Source organism: Callorhinus ursinus, unplaced genomic scaffold, assembly GCF_003265705.2.
Source record: "Callorhinus ursinus isolate GAN/ISIS: 27379988/994484 unplaced genomic scaffold, GSC_fseal_2.0 scaffold4, whole genome shotgun sequence".
In the NCBI taxonomy this organism is placed as follows: Eukaryota; Metazoa; Chordata; class Mammalia; order Carnivora; family Otariidae; genus Callorhinus; species Callorhinus ursinus.
This window is the reverse complement of record NW_027397066.1, coordinates 126,514,945-126,535,429: the sequence shown is the minus strand read 5'-3', so window position 1 is coordinate 126,535,429 and position 20,485 is coordinate 126,514,945. Positions and strand designations below refer to the sequence as shown.

The following is a 20,485-nucleotide window of genomic DNA, read 5'->3' as shown; positions in this document are numbered from 1 at the left end:
CTTGGTTGCTTGCAAGTTTTGGCAATCGTGAATAAAGGTGCTGTAAACATGCATGTGCAGGTTTTTGTATGGACATGTTTTCAATTTCTTTGGGTAAATAAGGAGCACGATTGCTGGATCCTATGGTAAAAGTATGTTTAGTTTTGTAAGAAACTCTCAAACTCTCTTTCAAAGTGGCTGTACCATTTTACATCCCCACCAGTAATGAGTGAGAGTTCATACTACTCTACATCCCCACCAGGATTTGGTGGTGTTGGTGTTCTAGGTTTTGTCTATTGTCATAGCTGTGTAGTGGTATCTCATTCTTATTTTAATTTGTATTTCTCTGATGACATAATGTGGAGCATCTTTTCATATGCTAATTTTCAATCCATATATTTTCTTTGGTGAAGGTCTGTTAAATTCTTTGGCCCATTTTTAATAGGGTTGTTTTTATTGTTGAGGGTTTTTTTTTTTTTAAAGATTTTATTTATTTATTTGAGAGATAGAGAGAGAGTGAGAGAGTATGAGATGGGGGAGGGCCAGAGGGAGAAGCAGACTCCCTGCTGAGCAGGGATCCCGACGCCGGACTTGATCCTGGGACTCCAGGATCATGACCCGAGCCGAAGGCAGTCACCCAACCAACTAAGCCACCCAGGCGCCCTATTGTTGAGTTTTAAGAGTTCTTTGTATATTTTGGATAGCAGTTCTTTATCAGATGTGTGTTCTGTAGATATTTTCTCCCAGTCTGTCTTGTCTTCTAATTCTCTTGATAATTGTTTTTTGCAGAGCAGTTTTTTAATTTTTTTTTTTTTTTTTAGTTTTAAAGATTTTATTTATTTATTTGACAGAGACACAGCAAGAGAGGGAACACAAGCAGGGGGAGTGGGAGAGGGAGAAGGAGGCTTCCTGCCTAGCAGAGAGCCCGATGTGGGGCTTGATCCCACCCAGCACCCTGGGATCATGACCTGAGCTGAAGGCAGATGCTTAACGACTGAGCCGCCCAGGCACCCCAGAAGTTTTTAACTTTAATGAAGTCCAGCTTATCAATTACTTCTTTGTGGATTGTGTCTTTGGTTTTGTATCTTGCATCACCATACCCAAGGTCATCTATGTTTTCTCTTGTCTCCTAGGAGTTTTATAGTTTTGCATTTTACATTTAAGTCCATTTTGAGTTAATTTTCATGTCTATTTATTTGAATGTGGATATCTACTTGTTCCAGCATCATTTGTTGAAAGAGTTATCTTTGGTCCATTGTACTGCCTTTGCTCTTCCTTTGTCAATGGGAAGTTAACCACATTTGTGCTGGTCTATTTCTAGGCTCTTTATTCTGTTCCATTGATTATTCGTGTATTCTTTTGCCAATACCATACTGTCTTGATTACTATACCTTTATAATACATCTTGAAATCTGGTAGCATTGATTTTTCAACTTTGTTCTTCTCCATCAGTAATAGTGTTGGCTGTCCTGGGCTTTTGCCTCTCAAGATAAACATTTAGAATAGTTTTTTGTTAGCTATAAAATAACTTTTTGGGATTTTGATTGGAATTGTATTGAATCTGTAGATGAAGTTGGGAAGGACTGAGATATTGAGAATATTGTCTTCCTATTTATGAATATGGATTTACTCTCCGTTTACTTAACTTAGCTCTTTTTTAGTTTTATACATCAGTTTTATAGTTTTCCTCATGTAGATCTTGTACATATTTTGGGGAAGTCCTACTATAAATGGTATTGTGTTTTTAATGTCCTATTCCACTAGGAATAGGTATATAGGAAAGGAGTTGACTTTTGTGTCTTAACTCTGTATTCTCCAACCTTGGTATAATCGCTTATTAGTTCCTGGATTTATTTGGTTGTATCTAGATTTTCTTCATTGATGATCATGTCACCTGTGAACAAAGACAGTATTATGTCTTCCTTCACAATCTGTATACCATTTATTTCCTTTTATTGCCTCACTGCATTAGCAAGAACTTCTAGTACAATTCTGAAAAGGAGTGGTAGAGGGGACATCCTTGCCTTTTCCTTAGTGGAAATTCTTGGACTTTCTCACTATTAAATATGTTAGCTGTAGGGTTTTGGTGGGTAGTCCTTAAGAACTTGAGAAAAAGTCCCCTCTGTTCCTAGTTTATTTAGAGTTTTTACCATGAATGGGTGTTGGATTTTGTCAAATATTTTTTCTGCATCTACTGATACCAGTAATTTTCTTATCTATAGAATACTTTAATTGATTTTATTTATTTATTTTTTTAAAGATTTTATTTATTTGACAGAGAGAGACACAGCAAGAGAGGGAACACAAGCAGGGGGAGTGGGAGAGGGAGAAGCAGGCTTCCCGCTGAGTAGGGAGCCTGATGTGGGGCTTGATCCCAGGAACCTGGGATCATGACCTGAGCCAAAGGCAGATGCTTAATGACTGAGCTACCCAGGCGCCCCAACTTTAATTGATTTTATGATAGATCATATTAATTTGCAAATGGTGAACCAGCCTTGCATCCCTGGGATAAATTTCACTTAGTCATGATATATAATTCTTTTTTTTTTTATTAACATACAATATATTATTTTTTCAGGGGTACAGGTCTGTGATTCATCAGTCTGTAATTCTTTATGTTTTTTCTTTTACATTGGATTAGTTAATATTTTCTTGAGGATTTTTTCATCTTTGTTAATGAGACATATTGGTCTGTAGTTTTCTTGTAATGTCTTTTTTTTTTTAATTTTGGTGTTGGATAATGTTGGCTCATAGAATGAGTTACAAGGTATTCCTTCTGGTTTTATCCTCTGAAATTGTAGAGAATTGGTATAATTTCTTCCTTACATTTTTGGTAGAATTCACCAGTAAACCTGTCTGGGTCTGACACTCTGTGTTTTGATAGGTTATTAATTGTTGACTCATTATCTTTAGTAGTTATTAACCTTTGTAGATCATCAGTTATTCTTGTGTGAGTTTTGGCAGATTGTCTCTTTTAATGAATTGGTCCATTTCATCTAGGTTATATAATTTGTGGGCATAGAGTTATTCATGGTATTCCTTTATTATCCTTTTTATGTCCATGGAATCTATAGTGATGTTCCCTCTTTCATTTCTGAAAGTAGTAAATTGTGTTCTCTACCTTATTAGTTAGCTTGGCTAAAAGCTTATCTATTTATGGATCTTTTCAAAGCAGCTTTTGGTTACGTTAATTTTCTCTATTGATTTCCTATTTTCATTTTTGTTGTTTTCCACTCTAATACTTATTTATATTTTCCTCTGCTTACTTTGGATTGAATATTCTCTTCTTTTTTAGTTTTCTGGGAAGCTTGATTAGTGATTTAAGTTCTTCTTTTCTAATACATGTATTCAATGCTATGAATTTCCTTGTAAGTACTGCTTTTGCTGGATTTCACAAATTTTTTTAAGTTGTATTTTCATTTTCATTTAGTTTAAAATTTTTTTTTATTAAAGATTTTTATTTATTCATTTGTGGGAGAGACAGAGAGAGAACAAGCAGGGGGAGAGGCAGAGGGAGAGGGAGAAGCAGACTCTCCGCTGAGCAAGGAGCCCGATGCGGGACTCGATCCCAGGACTCTGGGATCATGACCTGAGCCGAAGGCAGACGCTTAACCATCTGAGCCACCCAGGCACCCCATTTTCATTTAGTTTAAAATATGTTTATGTTTTCTTAAGATTTCCTCTTTGACCTACATGTTATTTTTAGTCTTATTGTGTGTGTGTTTTTTTATTTATTTTTTTTTTTTAGTGTGTTGTTTAATATCCAAATATTTTGGAATTTTGCTGCTACTTTTTATTTCTAGTTTAATTCCATCGTTGTCTGGGAGCAAACAATATATGATTTCTAATCTTTACATTTGTTTAGGTATGTTTTATAGCCCTGAATGTGTTCTACTTGGTGAATGTTATGTGTTAGCTTAAGAAAAATGTGTATCCCACTGTTACTGGATGAAAAAGTCAATAGATGTCAATTGAGGATAGTCATTGATGGTATTGTTGAGTTCAGTTATGTCCTTACTGATTTTCTGCCTAGTGGATCTGTTTCTGAGAGGAATTTTAAAGTCTCCAACTAGAATAGTGTATTCATCTATTATTTCTCTTTGTAGTTCTGTTGATTTTTATACCATATTATTTTATACTCTATAGTTAGGCACATACATGTTACAGACTGTTATGTCTCAATGGAGAATTGACCCCCTTTATCATTAAGCAATACCCTTATCTCTGATAACTTATCTTACTTTAAGATCTGTTTTCTCTGAAATTAATGTAACTATTCTTGTTTTCTTTTGTTTTTTGTTTTTAATTATGTTAATCACCATACATTACATCATTAGTTTTTGATGTAGTGTTCCATGATTCATTATTTCCGAAAATTTTGTTTTCTTTTGATTAGTGTTAGCATGTTATATTTTTCTCCATTCATTTACTTTTAATCTATATGTGTCTTTATATATAAGGTGGGTTTCTTGGGGACAGCATATAGTTGATAAGCAAGTTTTAAATATCAGGAATGTATATTAAATTCACCCATACCTTACTTGAAAATAGGTTTATAATTTGAATATATTAAAATGCACATATATACCTCTATATTTTAAATCTTTACTTTTGGAAAATATACTTAGTAATTTGTTCTTAATTTTAATTCCTTCAGTGTCATCTATAAACTTATGGCATCGACAAGTGAAGGAATCAGAGTACAAGCTCTCAAGGCAATGGGCTATTTTTTAAAACACCTGGCCCCAAAGTGAGTATAGTATGCATGAAATCTAAAATGGGCTGTGGTATGTTACTTTTTTATTTTGTAAATCTTTGGATATTAATGAACAAGTAATGTGACTTGTTCATTATAAGAATACATTTGTATAAATGGAATTTTAGAAACCATTGAGACTTCATTTCATGTGGGTTGATTATCATTTGCTTTATCTGTAGTATAAAGCTGACATTTTAACCTCAGTATTTGTCATAGTATGTTCTGCTATAGGGATAACTGAAAACTAAAACTTCTGTGTTTTTTTTTTTCTTAGCTGAATATAGATATTCATATCCTACCTATTATTCCTTATACCAGCGTTGGTTTATTATAAAAATTAACAGCTGTAGCAAGAGAGAAGTTTTGGCAAACTGTGGTCTTTATGTGGATTCCAGTTGGCTGCCTGTAAATAAAGGTCCACAAAGCCTAAAGTGTCTAGTTACTGTCCAGCCATTTGCAGAAAAAATTTGATGAATCCTAGGGTAGAATTAAAGTTTGTGATACTTTAGTTCATAAATTTTTGCTTGGAAGTTTGATTTTGGTATATTTATCTTCACAGTATTCATTTTCTTAATGTTTTTTTCATTTCTTCTATCTTTTCCTCCATTGCTTTTCTACTTAATGACTTACTGGGCTTTAGATTATCATCTATAGTGGAGCTTAGGTCAGTGCTGATAGAGAGTAGAAACTAGTCAATAAGTAACTGCTCTGGAGATTATTGTGGAGATTTTTGCTGTGCTGTGACATAGCCAGTCTTGTATTTTTTTTTTTTTTTGAACTTCAGCTGTGCTCTAGCTGTAGTTTATATTTCCCTCTTTAAAGATTTTGTGACCTTAGGAGTTCTAGGTTGAAGAAAATTAGGAGAGTTACTGAGTTGGAATTTGTTGATGGGATGTGAAAAACATTTTTGTGTCTTCTTCATCCAACTTGCATTCTAAGTAGTGGGTAATCATACTCTGCATTTGATTATTTCTTTTCATGAAATCGCAGAAGAAAAGCTGAAGTCATGCTTGGACATGGATTATTTTCATTGCTAGCAGAAAGACTCATGCTTCAGACAAATTTAATCACAATGACCACATACAATGTTTTGTTTGAGGTAGGAATATATTTAGAATTTAATCTTACTAATTTCTTATTTTAAGATTACCTGTATAATTTAGTTGATAGTATCTAGATGAAATAAGGTGATTTAGGTTTGATAAAGTTTTGAAATTAGTTTATAAAGGAGATGTGGCTGCATCTTAAATCTGTTAATCTGAATTATTAAAAAGTATGAACATCTCTTAAGTATTTCCTCTGTTGTATTGATGTCTCGTTTTGTAATTAAGTAAAAATAGAGTTATAGTGTTGCAATTATTTATTTCATGTAATGCAGAAGATATTTAGCATGATAGCATTGGATTGTGTACTTAATATTGATTAGTGCTGTACTTAAAGTTCATTAATAGCCATAGTTAATACAGTGATTATGCTAATATAATCTATTTTACCTTTGTAGATTCTTATAGAGCATATTTGTACTCAAGTGATACACAAACAGCATCCGGATCCTGATTCTTCAGTAAAGATACAAAATCCTCGTATGTATTTTATATACTTTTATTTTTGCTTGTTTTTGTTTTTTCCAGCTTTATGAAGATATAAATCTTGACATATAATATTGTATAAGTTTAAGGTGTAGAGCGTCATGATCTGATTTATCTATATATTGTGAAATGATTACACAGTGATGTTAGTTAACACATCCATCACTGCAAAGTTACAATTTTTTGTGTGTACATGTGCTGAGGACTTTTAAGATCTGTTCTCTTAGTAGCTTTTCCATTATACAATACAGTATTGTTAACTTTGGTCACCATATTGTATATTAGATCCCTAGAACTTACCCAGCTTATGACTGGAAGTTTGTTTCCTTTCAGTACTTTCACCCATTTCTCCCCTCTTTTTTACACTTTTAATAACTAGCTTTTGCTAATAAAGTCACTGGGAAAAACCTGAAGTTGGTTGAAAACATACTGTTCAAAGAGTATTTCATTATAGGCAATGATATAATACTAGTTTTATTTTTGGTTAATGTTGAATGTAACTTCAAATTGACCTTAGATTATATGGAAATGTTTATATAGAGGTTTTGAAGAATTGTATGTGTAAGATACTGATTTAACGTATGTTCAGATTTTCGGTAAAGTTTTGATTGCACTATTTAGTGATGTCAGGCCAAATTACATGAACCATGGTCATAGCTTTCATCTTAAATTATTGTCAAGTTAAGAATACCAAGTTTGGAATTGAAAAATATCTGCTTTCTTTATTGTTTATGGAACTGCGTCTTGTTTAACAGTCTTTTCTTTGGTATTTAGATTTCTTAAGCACTTGTACAAAGTGTACAGTTTTTATCTTGCTTTTTAAGATTATTGACATTAAAATAACTGGTTTGTAGAGTTTTGAAATTTAATTACCTTTTGGGTGGTGAGTTACGTTTGTAGTACTCTATTTCAGTACTAGTTTTAAAAACATATGTCTGAAGTTTAATTTTCCTCAGCCTTCAGGGAGACTTGATGTCATTATTTTAGAGAGTTAAAAAAAGAAAATCTCGAGTAAATGTATATAAATATAAAGTATATTTTATGTGATTATGGGGAAGATGGCTTGTTGAAGTAAGAATTATAGAATATATTATTTATGTAATATACTGTCTCAGAAAAAACACATTGTATAGTATGGTGTTTAAAAACATAGGCTGCCTGGCTTTTTTTTTTTTTTAAATTTTATTTTATTATGTTGTGTTAGTCACCATACATTACATCATTAGTTTTTGATGTAGTGTTCCATGATTCGTTGCGTATAACACCCAGTGCTCCATTCAATATGTGCCCTCCTTAATACCCATCACCGGGCTAGCCCCTCCCCCTAACCCCCTCCCCTCTAAAACCCTCAGTTTGTTTCTCAGAGTCTGTAGTCTCTCAGGGTTCGTCTCCCCTTCCGATTTCCCCCCGTTCATGTTTCCCTTCCTGCTATCTTCATTTTTTTTTTTGACATACAATGTATTATTTGTTTCAGAGGTACAGGTCTGTGTTTCATCATTCTTACACGATTCACAGCGCTCACTATAGCACATACCCTCCCCAGTGTCTGTCACCCAGCCACCCCATCCCTCCCAACCCCCTCCACTCCAGCAACCCTCAGTTTGTTTGCTGAGATTAAGAATTCCTCATATCAGTGAGATCATATGATACTTGTCTTTCTCTGATTGACTTATTTCACTTAGCATAATACCCTCTAGCTCCATCCAGGTCTTTGGAAATGGCAAGATTTTGTGTTTTATGATGGCTGCATAACATTCCATTATATATATACCACATCTTCTTTATTCATTCATCTGTTGATGGACATCTTGGCTTTTTCCATAGTTTGGCTATTGTGGACATTGCTGCTATAAACATTGGGGTGCACGTACCCCTTCAGATCACTACATTTGTATCTTTGGGGTAAATACCCAGTAGTGCAACTGCTGGGTCGTAGGGTAACTCTATTTTCAACTTTTTGAGGAACCTCCGTACTGTTTTCCAGAGTGGCTGCCTGGCTTTTAATCTTGTCTGTATGTTTTAATAGTTGTGTGACTTTGGGTAAATTACTTAATTTCTGTGTGCCTCAGTTTTCTTATCTCTAAAATGGGGATAATAACAGTATTTAGCTATCATTGTATATGAGTTAATACCCGTATTTTCTTAAAACATTGCCTCATAATAACATATTTCTTAAAATTAGTGGCTATTATCATCATCATTATTGTTATGATTATCATCATCATTGTAATCATTGTTCAGGTAGAGAAATTTTCAGTTTGTCATTAGAAGAATTCAGAAATTACTCCCCAAATGTCTTTCATTGTATGATAAAGTATCTTCATATTTGCTCTTTTGTACTTACTGCTTCAAAATCACCAAAAACCTTGGCAAAAGGCTAGTATAGAAGTTCTAAATTGTAATTGGGTATGTAAAAACTTACATATTATTTAAGTTCAGATTCAGGGTTATAGCTGTTTTTGTTTCTTTATAAGTTCTGTATTTAAGTATGTATTTTAAAGAATTTTTTTTTCCTTAAAGCTAAGTATTAGAAATTTAGACAGTGTTATCTTTAAGACCATTACAGTAGCAGTTTCATTTGTATTTATTTGGGGGTGTTGAATAGGTTTTTATTTCCTTTGTTTTTTTAATCTAATTTAATTTTTGAAATCATGGAAGAAAATCTTGCTAGCTTTTAAAACTATGATAAAGGAAAGGCTATATTATGCATACCAGGAATTTTATTGAAGAAGCTGAGAATTTTTTCTGCTTTTCTGAGATTTTGATTATAGCTTTTTTTTTTTTAACATCAACTTTACTATTTGGCAGAGATTGTGAGAGTTGTCAGTAGTCCGTAGTTTTACTGTTATTTAATTCATTTATAATTTAATTAGATTTAATGTAGAATTCAAGTTTAAAAATTTTTAAAGTTCAACTTTTATACATTTGTAATGACAAAATAAAATCCCTTTCTTATGGATGCTTTCTAATGAATGTATTGTCATTCTTTTCTGCAGATGATTTTTTTTATAACACAAAAACAGATGTTTTCAGTAGACATATATGTCAGGGAAACAGAGAAATATATTAAGGATCTTCCATCATGAATTTTTTTGTGATATTTTGGTTTTTACTAATTTATGAATTATCTTACAGAGATACTAAAAGTAATTGCAACCCTACTTCGAAATTCTCCCCATTGCCCAGAGAGCATGGAAGTTCGCAGAGCCTTTCTTTCTGACATGATTAAACTTTTTAATAACAGTAGAGAAAACAGAAGGTAAGTGGGATCAGAAAGCAATTATTTGCACTATTCAAGTCCAGGTTTGAATAAACCCATTTTTTTTCTAATTAAGAATTGTTTTTAAAAATACTGTGAAATGAATTTTCCATATGCTTTTCTCATTAGCGGTATATAAATAATGTACCATGCATTTAAATTGAGTTTTCAGTACTACCATCTTTAATTGTTTTAATACATACATAGAGGTGCCTTTTTTTGGTTTGTTTTAAACTTTTACTTTTTAGAATTCTTAGAGATGAGGGGCGCCTAGGAGGCTCAGTCGTTGAGCATCTGCCTTCGGCTCAGGTCATGATCCCAGGATCCTGGGATTGAGCCCCGCATCAGGCTCCTTGCTTGGCGAGAAGCCTGCTTCTCCCTCTCCCACTCCCCCTGCTTGTGTTCCCTCTCTCGCTGTGTCTCTCTCTGTCAAATAAATAAATAATCTTTAAAAAAAAAAAGTTCTTAGAGATGAGTATTTTTTTTTTCAGTAATTCAGTATCCTCTTACAATTTTCAGGAGCTTGCTACAGTGTTCTGTATGGCAAGAATGGATGCTTTCTCTTTGCTATTTCAATCCTACGAATTCTGATGAGCAAAAGATAACAGAAATGGTGTATGCCATATTCAGAATCCTACTTTACCATGCAGTCAAATATGAATGGGGTGGCTGGCGTGTGTGGGTAGACACCTTATCAATCACACATTCAAAGGTAAGTTTTTTTATGAAAACATTGTAGTGTTTTAAATGTCTATAATTTTGATTTTACTCATTCTCTGAAAGCACAGTGAAAGGAACAACTAAAAAAGGGAATCACTAAAAAAATAAAGTTTTTCCAATTTCTTTAGACTCAAAATGGGTTTTTCAAGTGTTATTTTATGTATGCTTAACTTAATAAAGTGAAACCTCAAGCCACAGCATAAAGGAACTTATATTTTAAAGTAGCCATTTTTGCAGATACTATTCTCTGTTTTAGGGTAGTTTGAAGCTTTTGAACACAAGGTGGCGCAGTATATTCAAAGATGAGACGTTATTCTAATAATGTAAGGTGGTTGGGTAAATAGAAAAGCTCAGGCTAATGTTTGCCCTTTGCTCACATTATAGTCAGTTAAAAAATTGATTTGGAAGAATCTGCTGGTCTTTTTTTTTTTTTTTTAACCTAAGCCAGTGTAAATTAGTTATTTATGTATAGCTTTTGTTTGAAATTGTTCATGAAATATTCTAGACACACAAAAAGGCATAAAGAATAATGTATCTACCAGTATTTATGGTGCTAGGTTCTCCATCCCAGTTGCTTTGTCTATCATTGTTAGCCCCTCTCTCCTTCCCTACTAAGCTTAATTTGGGTGTTTACATTATTTCTATTTCTTATGTATATTTTTAACAACACACACATGTCTAAACTATTAATAAAGAATTTTATTTTTCATGTTTATACTTAATATAAATAGTATCATATTAAACACATTTTTCTGTAGCTTGCTGTTTTCACTTGTCATTGTTTGAGATTCATCCACATTGACCCATGTAGCTGTGTTTATTTTCTCAGTTGTGTTGTATTCTATGGTATGGCTTTATCCATTTACCAGTCAATGAACATTTTTGATACATTTTGTATATATTTGGAAGTTTCTCTCTATATGTTCCTAGAAGTGGACTTGCTGACTTGTAAGATGCAGATGTTGAACATTAGATGATAATGCAAATTTTTTTCCAAGGTGATATATCCATTTCCATGCTCTCCAGTGATGTATAAGTTATTGCTTCACGTCACCTTATCACTTGGTACAACTGGAGTTTTAAGATTTGCAAATTTGATGAATTTTAAATGCTATGTCGTGATAATTTTAAATTTATAACTTCTTATTTCATGGGAGCTTTACACATATATTCTTGCCTTAAGCTCTTCCTTGCTCTATTATTTATTAATATCTTCTGCCAATTTGTGGCTTAACAACTTAATTTTTAGAAATGGTAAGATAAATTTATATTTATCTTCTGAGGAGATTTTACATTTCAAATAATGCAGTAAAATTTGTTAGTTTCTTTTATGGTTTATGCATTTTATATCTTGTTTAACAACTCTTTATTCACAAAGATTGTAATTATATAATTATATAAATTATAAATTGACTAGAAGGAATAAAGAATAGATATGATAAATTTTATATATCTTTAAGTGTTTTATTGACTATCATAGTTATTTCTCTGTAATATTTTGCCATTCTTTGGAGTATATCGTCATTTTCTAAATATATGTTTTTAGGTGTTTGAATAACTTTTAGTTATTTGAAAGTACTTAAGAGTTATTTATTCCTCTTTCTCCTTAATGAGAGAAATGTACGTTACTGTTGTAACGATTTACAAAGGTAGTTTAGATTAGAAGATACCACTCTACTAATTTATGTTTGAGAATCATCCAGTGCTAAATAAGACAAAGACTTGATTTTATAAAATGGCTTTTAGTCACTCCGTTTTTGAGCTTACCAGTTTAGTCTAAGGTTGGGTTCAGCCAAATATGGCCTGAGAGTCAAATCTAGCCTGATGTGTTTTTATATAAATGAAGTTTTATTGAAACACAGCCACTTCCATTTATTTATATATTTTTCTCTGGCTGGTTTCATGCCATAAGTATTCAGTGTTTGCAAGAGAGACTGTATGGCTCCTAAGCCTAAGGTATTTGCTGTTTGGTACTTAACAGAAACTGTTTGCCATCTCTTGTGTAACTTAATTTAGTTTGTGCTGATGCCCAGATCTTTTGATTTTTATTATAGAAGGCTGCTGCAATCTGGACTAATTTTCTGCTAGTATTGTTTACCTCTTTACCAAAGATCATGAGGAAAACAGGATTGAGTCTTATATTACATTTGGATTGGATTTCAGATCTATGTGGGGGAATTCTAGGTTAGCAGAGTGCCAGTATAAATTAGATTTTGCAGATTTTCAAAATGGTGTATGTTAATTCAGTGCTTTTGTATGCACTTCTGCTTGTAAGGATGGCTAGAGGAATATAACCTTTAGAGCAGTAATATTGTAAAAGTACAGCCTGAAGACATCAGGAACCTGGGAGACCTTTTTAGGAAGGTTATGAGGTCCTTCTTTCCCAGTTATATATCTATTTGAAAGTGGATTTTTTTCATATACATAAACCAAAACAGTATATAATACAACAGACTGAATATAAAAGCAGATATTAGAATGCAACCATCTCCTATTAAGCTAGAATGTAAAGAGATGTGCAAAAATGTGAAATCCTAGCACTCTTCTCATTATTTTTTGTTTTGAAAAAGTCATTTTTAAAGAAGTGTTTATATTAATATACAATGGCTTTATTGTTATTTTGAAATGAATTAATATTTGTAAAATTTGTTACTCTTAATTTCTAATATGATAAGTAGTAATAGATATAACTCATAAATAAAAAGTTTTGGGGAGCCTCAGTACTTTTTTAAGAGTATAAAGCATCTTGAGACAAAACATCTTGAGAACTGCTGAAGCCATAGGGAATTTAGGGCCATTAGTCTAGTCTCTTGAGGTTGGACTAGGAAGTACCTCAGGTTATCTTTGAACTTTTGAGCATTTATATCCAGTTACCAGTCCAGTTGTGAAAGCAATAAAGAGAATATGGGCTTTGGACACAGGTTAGTTCTGCGTTTGAATTCTGGTTTATAGTAATTTTTAGTTGTATAAACTCAGGTAAGTTTCTAAACTTTTCTTAACTATCAATGTCTAATATAGAAATTGTAAATGAGGATATATATGTGAAGTTAATGAAAGAAATCACAGGAAATAGAATTAAATGTTTAATGACTATTTTCCTTTGTTAAAGCTCTATCATTTTTCCTGGTTATCTCTTTGTTTTCATTCTCATTGTCAGCATACTAGTTCAGGCCCCAAGTCACTTCATGTTTGATATAAATTCAACTTTTAAAATGAGGAATTACTTATATCCCCAATAATTTGTGTAGCATATATGCTTTGAAGTGTTACAAGGAAGAATTGTGACTACCCAGCTTAACATGCTGTGTGGTTTTCCCTATCCAATCCCCACCCCAAACCTAATCACCATTTTGAATTTTATCATTTCCTTCTTAAAAAAGTTAAAGAAAATATATTCCTAAATGATATATTATCAGATTTTCCCTATTTTTATATTTTATGAAAATGACATCGTACTTTGTGGACGCTTCTGTTACTTACTTTTTTCTCTGTGAAACCTTTTATTTTTAAGTTTTTTTTTTTATTGTTACATATAGCTTTGGTTCATTTGTTTACCATGCTGTGAATAACTGAAGTGCTCAAAGGCAATGGTTTTACTAGAGTTATCAGTTTCATACTCCTTATAACTGTGGCTCACAGTAAGAAATTTATAGTGACCATATATGTATGTAGACACACGCACACAAACCCTTTCCTCTCATACACCTGAAACATAGGTTTCAGGGCATAGTATTTGCCCTTACTCAACTTTGGTTTATAGGGATGCATTCTTATGTTTTCTTTTTTGTTTAAAAATGCTGATGAAGCCCCAGCAAGTTGATTCTGTGATCTGCCAGCTGAATTATCTTCAATTTGAAAAGAGCACTGCTCTAGGACGTATAAATAGGAGTAGAATTGCTAGATCCTAAGTAATGTTCCATCCTCTAATCCATGACACTTTTTGCAAGGTTTTGTCTTCTGCCTATGTTAAAGTTCCCCCCTCAGTGATTTTGTATGTAGTTTTTTATATATGCCTAGATCACTTTGACTTTGCATATTTCTGATGGTCAGTAGCCTTAGGTATTATTTTCCTCTAGATTTATTAAGCTAAAAATAATTTATATAATGTTACTCCTTCCATAAACACTTTGTTCAAATTTTCATAAAAAGGGAACTAAGGTAAGTTTCTTTTTTAACAAAATAGTTTTTTCTACCTAATCTTTCATTTTCCCTTAAAAAAAGGATTTCCTACCTTACCTTCCACTGTTTCACTTGGCAAAAATCTCTGCTCTTTGTTGGTTCTAGTCTTTTTAAAGTATATCATTCTTTGTTAAGTCTTCATTTTTGTTTATTCATGGCATGGGCTTTGTGTTCCTTTGCACTTAACCAAATCCTTTATATTTTTCATGATTTAGCTAGCTAAATCACTTATATGACAGTTTTTCATACAGTATGTATGAATGAATTCACAGCAGTTAATTATCTGTTGGTATCTTAAGTGTCTGTCTCTCTCCCTCCTTTTCCCCTTCCCCTGACTTCCTTTCTTCCTCTCTCTCTCTCTCTCTCACTACCTAGTCTTCAGCTAATCAGTCTTCTCTACCCTTTACTCTATTGCTTTGCCTGTGGGTATCGAGTGCATCTGTGCTGCCCCCTGTCACTGCCAGCTAACACCCCCCCTTTGCTTGTCTCTTTCTTCTTTTAGCCACACTCTTTCTTTCTTATCCCTCTCTCTGTTCTTCTCTTCAGCATTCCTCCATCCATTCTGTACCCCTGCCTTCTCCCTTCCCCCAGCCTATGTTTCTTTTATTCTGTTTTGTCCTCAGTGAATCTGTGTTTGTTTTGTCTCTGCTTCTCTCCTCCCCACTGTCTCTCTTGGGTGGTTAGGTACTCTTGGTCTCTCGTTCATTTTCAGTTACTCTCTGTCTAGGTCTTACTCCAGTTGCCCACCACTTTTCTTCCCCTTTCTACCTTAACTCTTTCCTTTTTTACCTTTCCACAACTCCCTATCTTCTGTTTGAGTACTTTCTAGCTACTATGTAAGATAGAAGGATGAATCAGGAACACATCTTATCCTGAAAGAAGTTACTGTCTAATATGGGAGATAATATAAGTACAGAAAGACTAAAAAACTAAGGCAGGAAGGAATAAGGATAGCTTCACATGAGGGCATCTGAGAGGTTTGTAGAAAAGTGGTCATTTGACAACAGCATTGAAAGGTAAGTAGGATTTGGGCATGTAGAGTTTGGGGTGATGAGAATCACTGGTGGAGGAATTGACATAGACAAAGGTAAGAGGTGGTGTTGCTGAGGAAAAAGCATGGTGAATTGTTGGTTTGCTTGGGAGTTAGTACACGAAGAAGAGGGGTAATGAGTAATAGGGCAAATGTAGACTACTATTTAATTATGGATGATCCTGTAATCTCTCATATTACATGACTGGTTAAAAGTGAGTTCTCATTTTTTTTTTTTTTTTTTTTTGGTTGTTCATTGTAGTCTCATCATCAGGGACAAAAGGTTTTATACATCTTCATATCTCCCATAGAACTGTGAATAGAGCTAAGTACTTGGCAGTTGCACATTAAATATTTGTTGTGGGAAGGAGAAGGATGACTAACACCATCATTGTTGGGGGCTCTTTAGTTCAGCCGTCACATGGTACCATGCCACCCTGTGTGTGCCTTGGTGTCTCAGTCTTCTCTTCTCAGTGATGGACGAAATAGCTTCAGCAGCTGTCTTTTTAAAGCACCTATGTCATCACCACACACTGTAGGGTTTGGAAGTCACTCATCAGAGTAACATGGGATGTGTATTTTATTATAGTCTCCTGGACCTCACCTCAGAATCTTAATCTCAGTCTCATGGGATGTTCCCAGAAATTTGTGTTTTGAAGTCAGTCTTATGCACCCTAATTTTGAGTGCCCCTCTGAGTACAGGGAATTATTCTTACTAACTTCCCTTCCTGCCTCTACGTTAAGCTGCTAATATAATAAGCTCTTTAGAAAGTATCACAGATATAGAGGAATTCTTCATCAATTGAATATGGACCCCGGTTAAGACCCCTTAATCCTTTTTTTAAATTATTATTAAAGAAAACCTTTTTTTTGTCATTCTGGAAACATGTTACAGTGCAGAGAATGTTGAAAGAAAAATACAATTCTTATGTAGTTCTCATACCAGTATTTTTTAGACTCAATTTATACACAAAAAACCCAAAGTATGCTTTGTCTTATATGTATATATTTATAGTTTATGTGTATATATCATATATAGTTTATATGTATTTTAGCTTATTTAAAGCTGTTACATAAAACTATTAGAGTTTATATATGTTTATAGTATATATTATACATAGTTCATACAGTTTTAATTAGTTTATATTTTGTCTTTACTCCAGTGACTTATGGCTTTAAGCAGATATTAAAACCTTTACAAAAAAATAGTTATTTTATGGAGAGGCCTCTTTTGCCCATTTTGGTTCAAGAACCAGTCTTTGAGTTAAGTTTTAGGATTAAAATTATAAAATGAAATAAATGCCGATTAAGTCAGTTGTAGAGAATTTTTATCTGAATAAAACTGGACTTAAAACTTCTTGCTGTTAAAGTGTACTTTAAAAAATAAATGCTAAAGCTTTACTTAACCCTGGGAGGGGGGAAAAGAAAGCTTAGAATTACAAATTGGTTCTTGTGATTTTTATCTTTAAAGTTTAATAAGTGTCTTTTAGTTTTCTTTGTGTGAATTTTTTTCATTGATGAAAGCTTTTCTCACAAGGTTTATACAGAATAATTTATTTGAATATTGCCATGTTAATTATTTTTGGATTTTTAATATCTTGATATCCATTTTTAAAATAAAATGGGCAACTGACATTCTAAGGTGCTTCAAATCAGTATGTACTAAAGTTTAAGATGGAGCTTAAGTGATTCAGTAAGTAGGTGAACAATTTGTAGCATGCTGTTAAAAATTCTGCCAGAAGCATGGGAACCACATTTTTTTCTCTGAAAATATTCATTCTAAAGCTTTATATTTTTATATATGTGATACTGAAGTGATGCTTATTTTTTCTTTTTGCAGCCATTTAAAATCTCAATATCATAAATTTATAACATGGTTCTTGATAAAGTACTGGTCTGTAAAAAACTAATGTTGCAGAATTGTATAGCTTTTGCAGAGTTACATCAGGATACATTTAGCTGCTATAAAAAGCCAAAGAAACTCAATTGCAATTTTATTGTCCAGTTTGATAGATTTCCTGCCACCTTTGTAGCAGGGAAGCTGTTTGTCACTGTATCTCTCTCCTCCAACAGCTGAACTAGATTTTATAAGCAGTAATAGGGTCTTCTAGTGTAACTGCCCTGTGTTGTTTACTTTGGTCTTAAGGTTTCAAATATGTACCTGTTAAGAGTAACCTTTGTAATTTCATTATTTTCTTATGTATTCTCTAGGTTGTTATTGTTTATCTTCTTTTCTTTTCTTTTTTAAATTAAGTAGCTTCTCCGTCCACTGTCCACTGTCCACCCACCCACCGTGGGGCCTGAACTTCTGACCCTGAGATCAAGTATTGACTAAGCCAGCCAGGCACCCCTCTTTTCCTTTTTTAAAATGCTTTAAATACTATCTTGAGTAATTAATTAAGACTATTTTCACTTGGTATGCTAGATTGCTTCTACTCTTTAATAAAAATTAAGGCATTTAGAATATCCTGAATTATGAGAACTATTCAAAAACATTTTTTTCTAAACAAATTGAACTCAAAACTTTACTCTTTTTTGTCTAGGCCTGTATTGCCACAAAGTAGAATGGGTCTATGACTTAAAATAATAAGTGAGCAAAAGTTATTCACACTTACATGAATTTCAGTGGGTACATATTATTAGGTATATATAATATAATACATCATATTATGGAGAAGTAAAGTTAAGAGCAAAAGCTGAGCTTGATGTAATATCTGAATGCTATCAGGCTACTTGTAATTATAGGAAGGACTGATTGAGTAAATAATTTAAGTTTAATTTTCATATTCTGGCATTCTCCAAAATTTTATTTGGAAAAATTCATGGAGGTGATATTTTAAAAATCTCTTGATTTAAATTACAATACACTGCATAAACACTGTAGTTTAACTTTTATTTATCTTTGAGCAGTATTGGGTCTGTTTTTATGTAAATATCTCCTATTTTTTTTAGGATAAATTCCTATAATTCCAGGAATCTGCACATGTATTAAAAGGTTCTAATAGGAGCTCCTGGGTGGCTCAGTTGGTTAAGCATCCTAGTCTTGATTTCGGCTTGGGTCATGAACTCAGGACTGTGGGATCTAGCCTCACTTGAGATTCTCTCTCTCCCTCTCCTTCCAGCCACCACCCTGCTTGCACGTGAGTGCTCTCTCTCCCAATAAATAAAATAAAATAAAAATAAAATGTTCTAATAGATATTGCTAAATTACCATCTAAAAATTTGTAAGAATCTGTACTCTAGGTTTTCATGAGAGCACCTTTCTAGGCAGTTCTTAGAATTGGTCAAGATGGCTTTTTGAAAAAATGATTAGTAAGTTATTAACTGATACATATATTTTTAAAGATTATTTATTTATTTATTTATTTGACAGAGAGAGAGAGAGAGAGACAGCGAGAGAGGTAACACAAGCAGGGGGAGTGAGAGAGGGAGAAGTAGGCTCCCTGCGGAGCATGGAGCCCGATGCGGGGCTTGATCCCAGGACCCTGGGATCATGACCTGAGCCGAAGGCAGATGCTTAATGACTGAGCCACCTGGGCGCCCCTATTAACTGATATTTTATGTCACCGTGCTTCCTATCTTGATGCATATAAATGAAAATACTACTACCTACTTTTAGGGTTGCTCTGAAGATTATGTGTGTCAATATATGCCAAATGCTTAAAACAGTATAAAGTAAGCATTCTGTATATCTCAGCTATTGCTACAAGTATTTAAAAATATATCTGGTATTGCCTACCAAAATGAACCTAACTTGGTATTTATTACATGTGTATTTTTAAGCATGTTGTGGAACTGGGGAGCAACTGTTGATTTACATAGAAATTCTCATATTCTAAGGAAGTTGAGGGTAGAATCTATTCTTTTATTCTTTATTATTTTTTTTAAAGATTTTATTTATTTGGCAGAGAGAGACACAGCGAGAGAGGGAACACAAGCAGGGGGAGTGGGAGAGGGAGAAGCAGGCTTTCCGCTGAGCAGGGAGCCCAATGCGGGACTCAATCCCAGGACCCTGGGATCATGACCTGAGCCGAAGGCAGATGCTTAACGACTGAGCCACCCTGGCTCCCGTAGAATATATTCTTTTAAATGTGTATTTTAAATTGTACAATGTTTCCATGTGTTAATATGGTATTTATAGAGATTAAGAAAGTACTAAGTGATTGGAAAGCCTCTCTTTAAATTGCATCTTCACTTGGTGTTAATAAGGAAGTGTTGCTCACAAATCATAGTTTGAAAGAATAAATTTTTTTTCCGATTTATTAGGGTTGCTTACTAAAATAAAGGTGAACTTCAGACCAAAAATTGATATAACTTTGATGTAACATCTGCATATTAGACCACTTAAAATTCTAGAAGGAAATGGTTGAGTGAATTAGTTTACTTTTCATATTCTGGATTTCTCCAAAACTGTGTTCAGAAAAATTGGGGAAGATAATTTTTAAAAATACATTGAAAATTAAGGGCTCCTGGGTGGCTCAGTCGTTGAGTGTCTGCCTTCGGCTCAGGTCATGATCCCAGGGTCCTGGGATCGAGTCCCTGCATTGGGCTCCTTGTTCAGTGGGGAGTCTTGCTTGTCCCTCTGCCTGCCGTTCCCCCTGCTTGTGCTCTCTTGCTCTCTCTCTCTGACAAATAAATAAAATCTTAAAAAAAAAATATATATACACTGAAAATTAATTTAAAGCCTTTGAGATTGAATAGCATTATTTAATATAGCATATGTGTAGGATTATATATATATATATATATATGATACTGTTAAAGAGAATCAGTGTCATCAGTTAAAGCACTAAAATAAGATTTTATTCAGGAACTATTGCAACAAGGGAAAAGAGACTTGAGTGTCTAACTCGGTTCAGTTCTGAATACAACAAAGAAAAGTGGGGATTTATGGCTAAGAAGCAGGGTAGGAGTGGGGAAGAGGCTCAGTGAGTAGAAAATAAGAGGAAACATCTCGGGCAGGGGAGATA

At 33.4% G+C, this 20,485-nt stretch overlaps 1 protein-coding gene across 4 annotated transcripts in view; it reads left to right on the top strand.

Annotated features, from left to right (window-relative positions):
• The window catches only part of LRBA (LPS responsive beige-like anchor protein), a 742,782-nt gene that overhangs the window by 157,481 nt on the left and 564,816 nt on the right, over positions 1 to 20,485 (top strand). For all 4 annotated transcript variants that reach the window (XM_073892352.1, XM_025874296.2, XM_073892351.1 and 1 more), the window contains 5 exons: positions 4,637 to 4,729; positions 5,729 to 5,837; positions 6,240 to 6,321; positions 9,463 to 9,586; positions 10,106 to 10,298. In XM_073892352.1, coding sequence (XP_073748453.1) covers positions 4,637 to 4,729; positions 5,729 to 5,837; positions 6,240 to 6,321; positions 9,463 to 9,586; positions 10,106 to 10,298 — 601 coding nt within the window. The remainder of the gene's footprint in view (positions 1 to 4,636; positions 4,730 to 5,728; positions 5,838 to 6,239; positions 6,322 to 9,462; positions 9,587 to 10,105; positions 10,299 to 20,485) is intronic.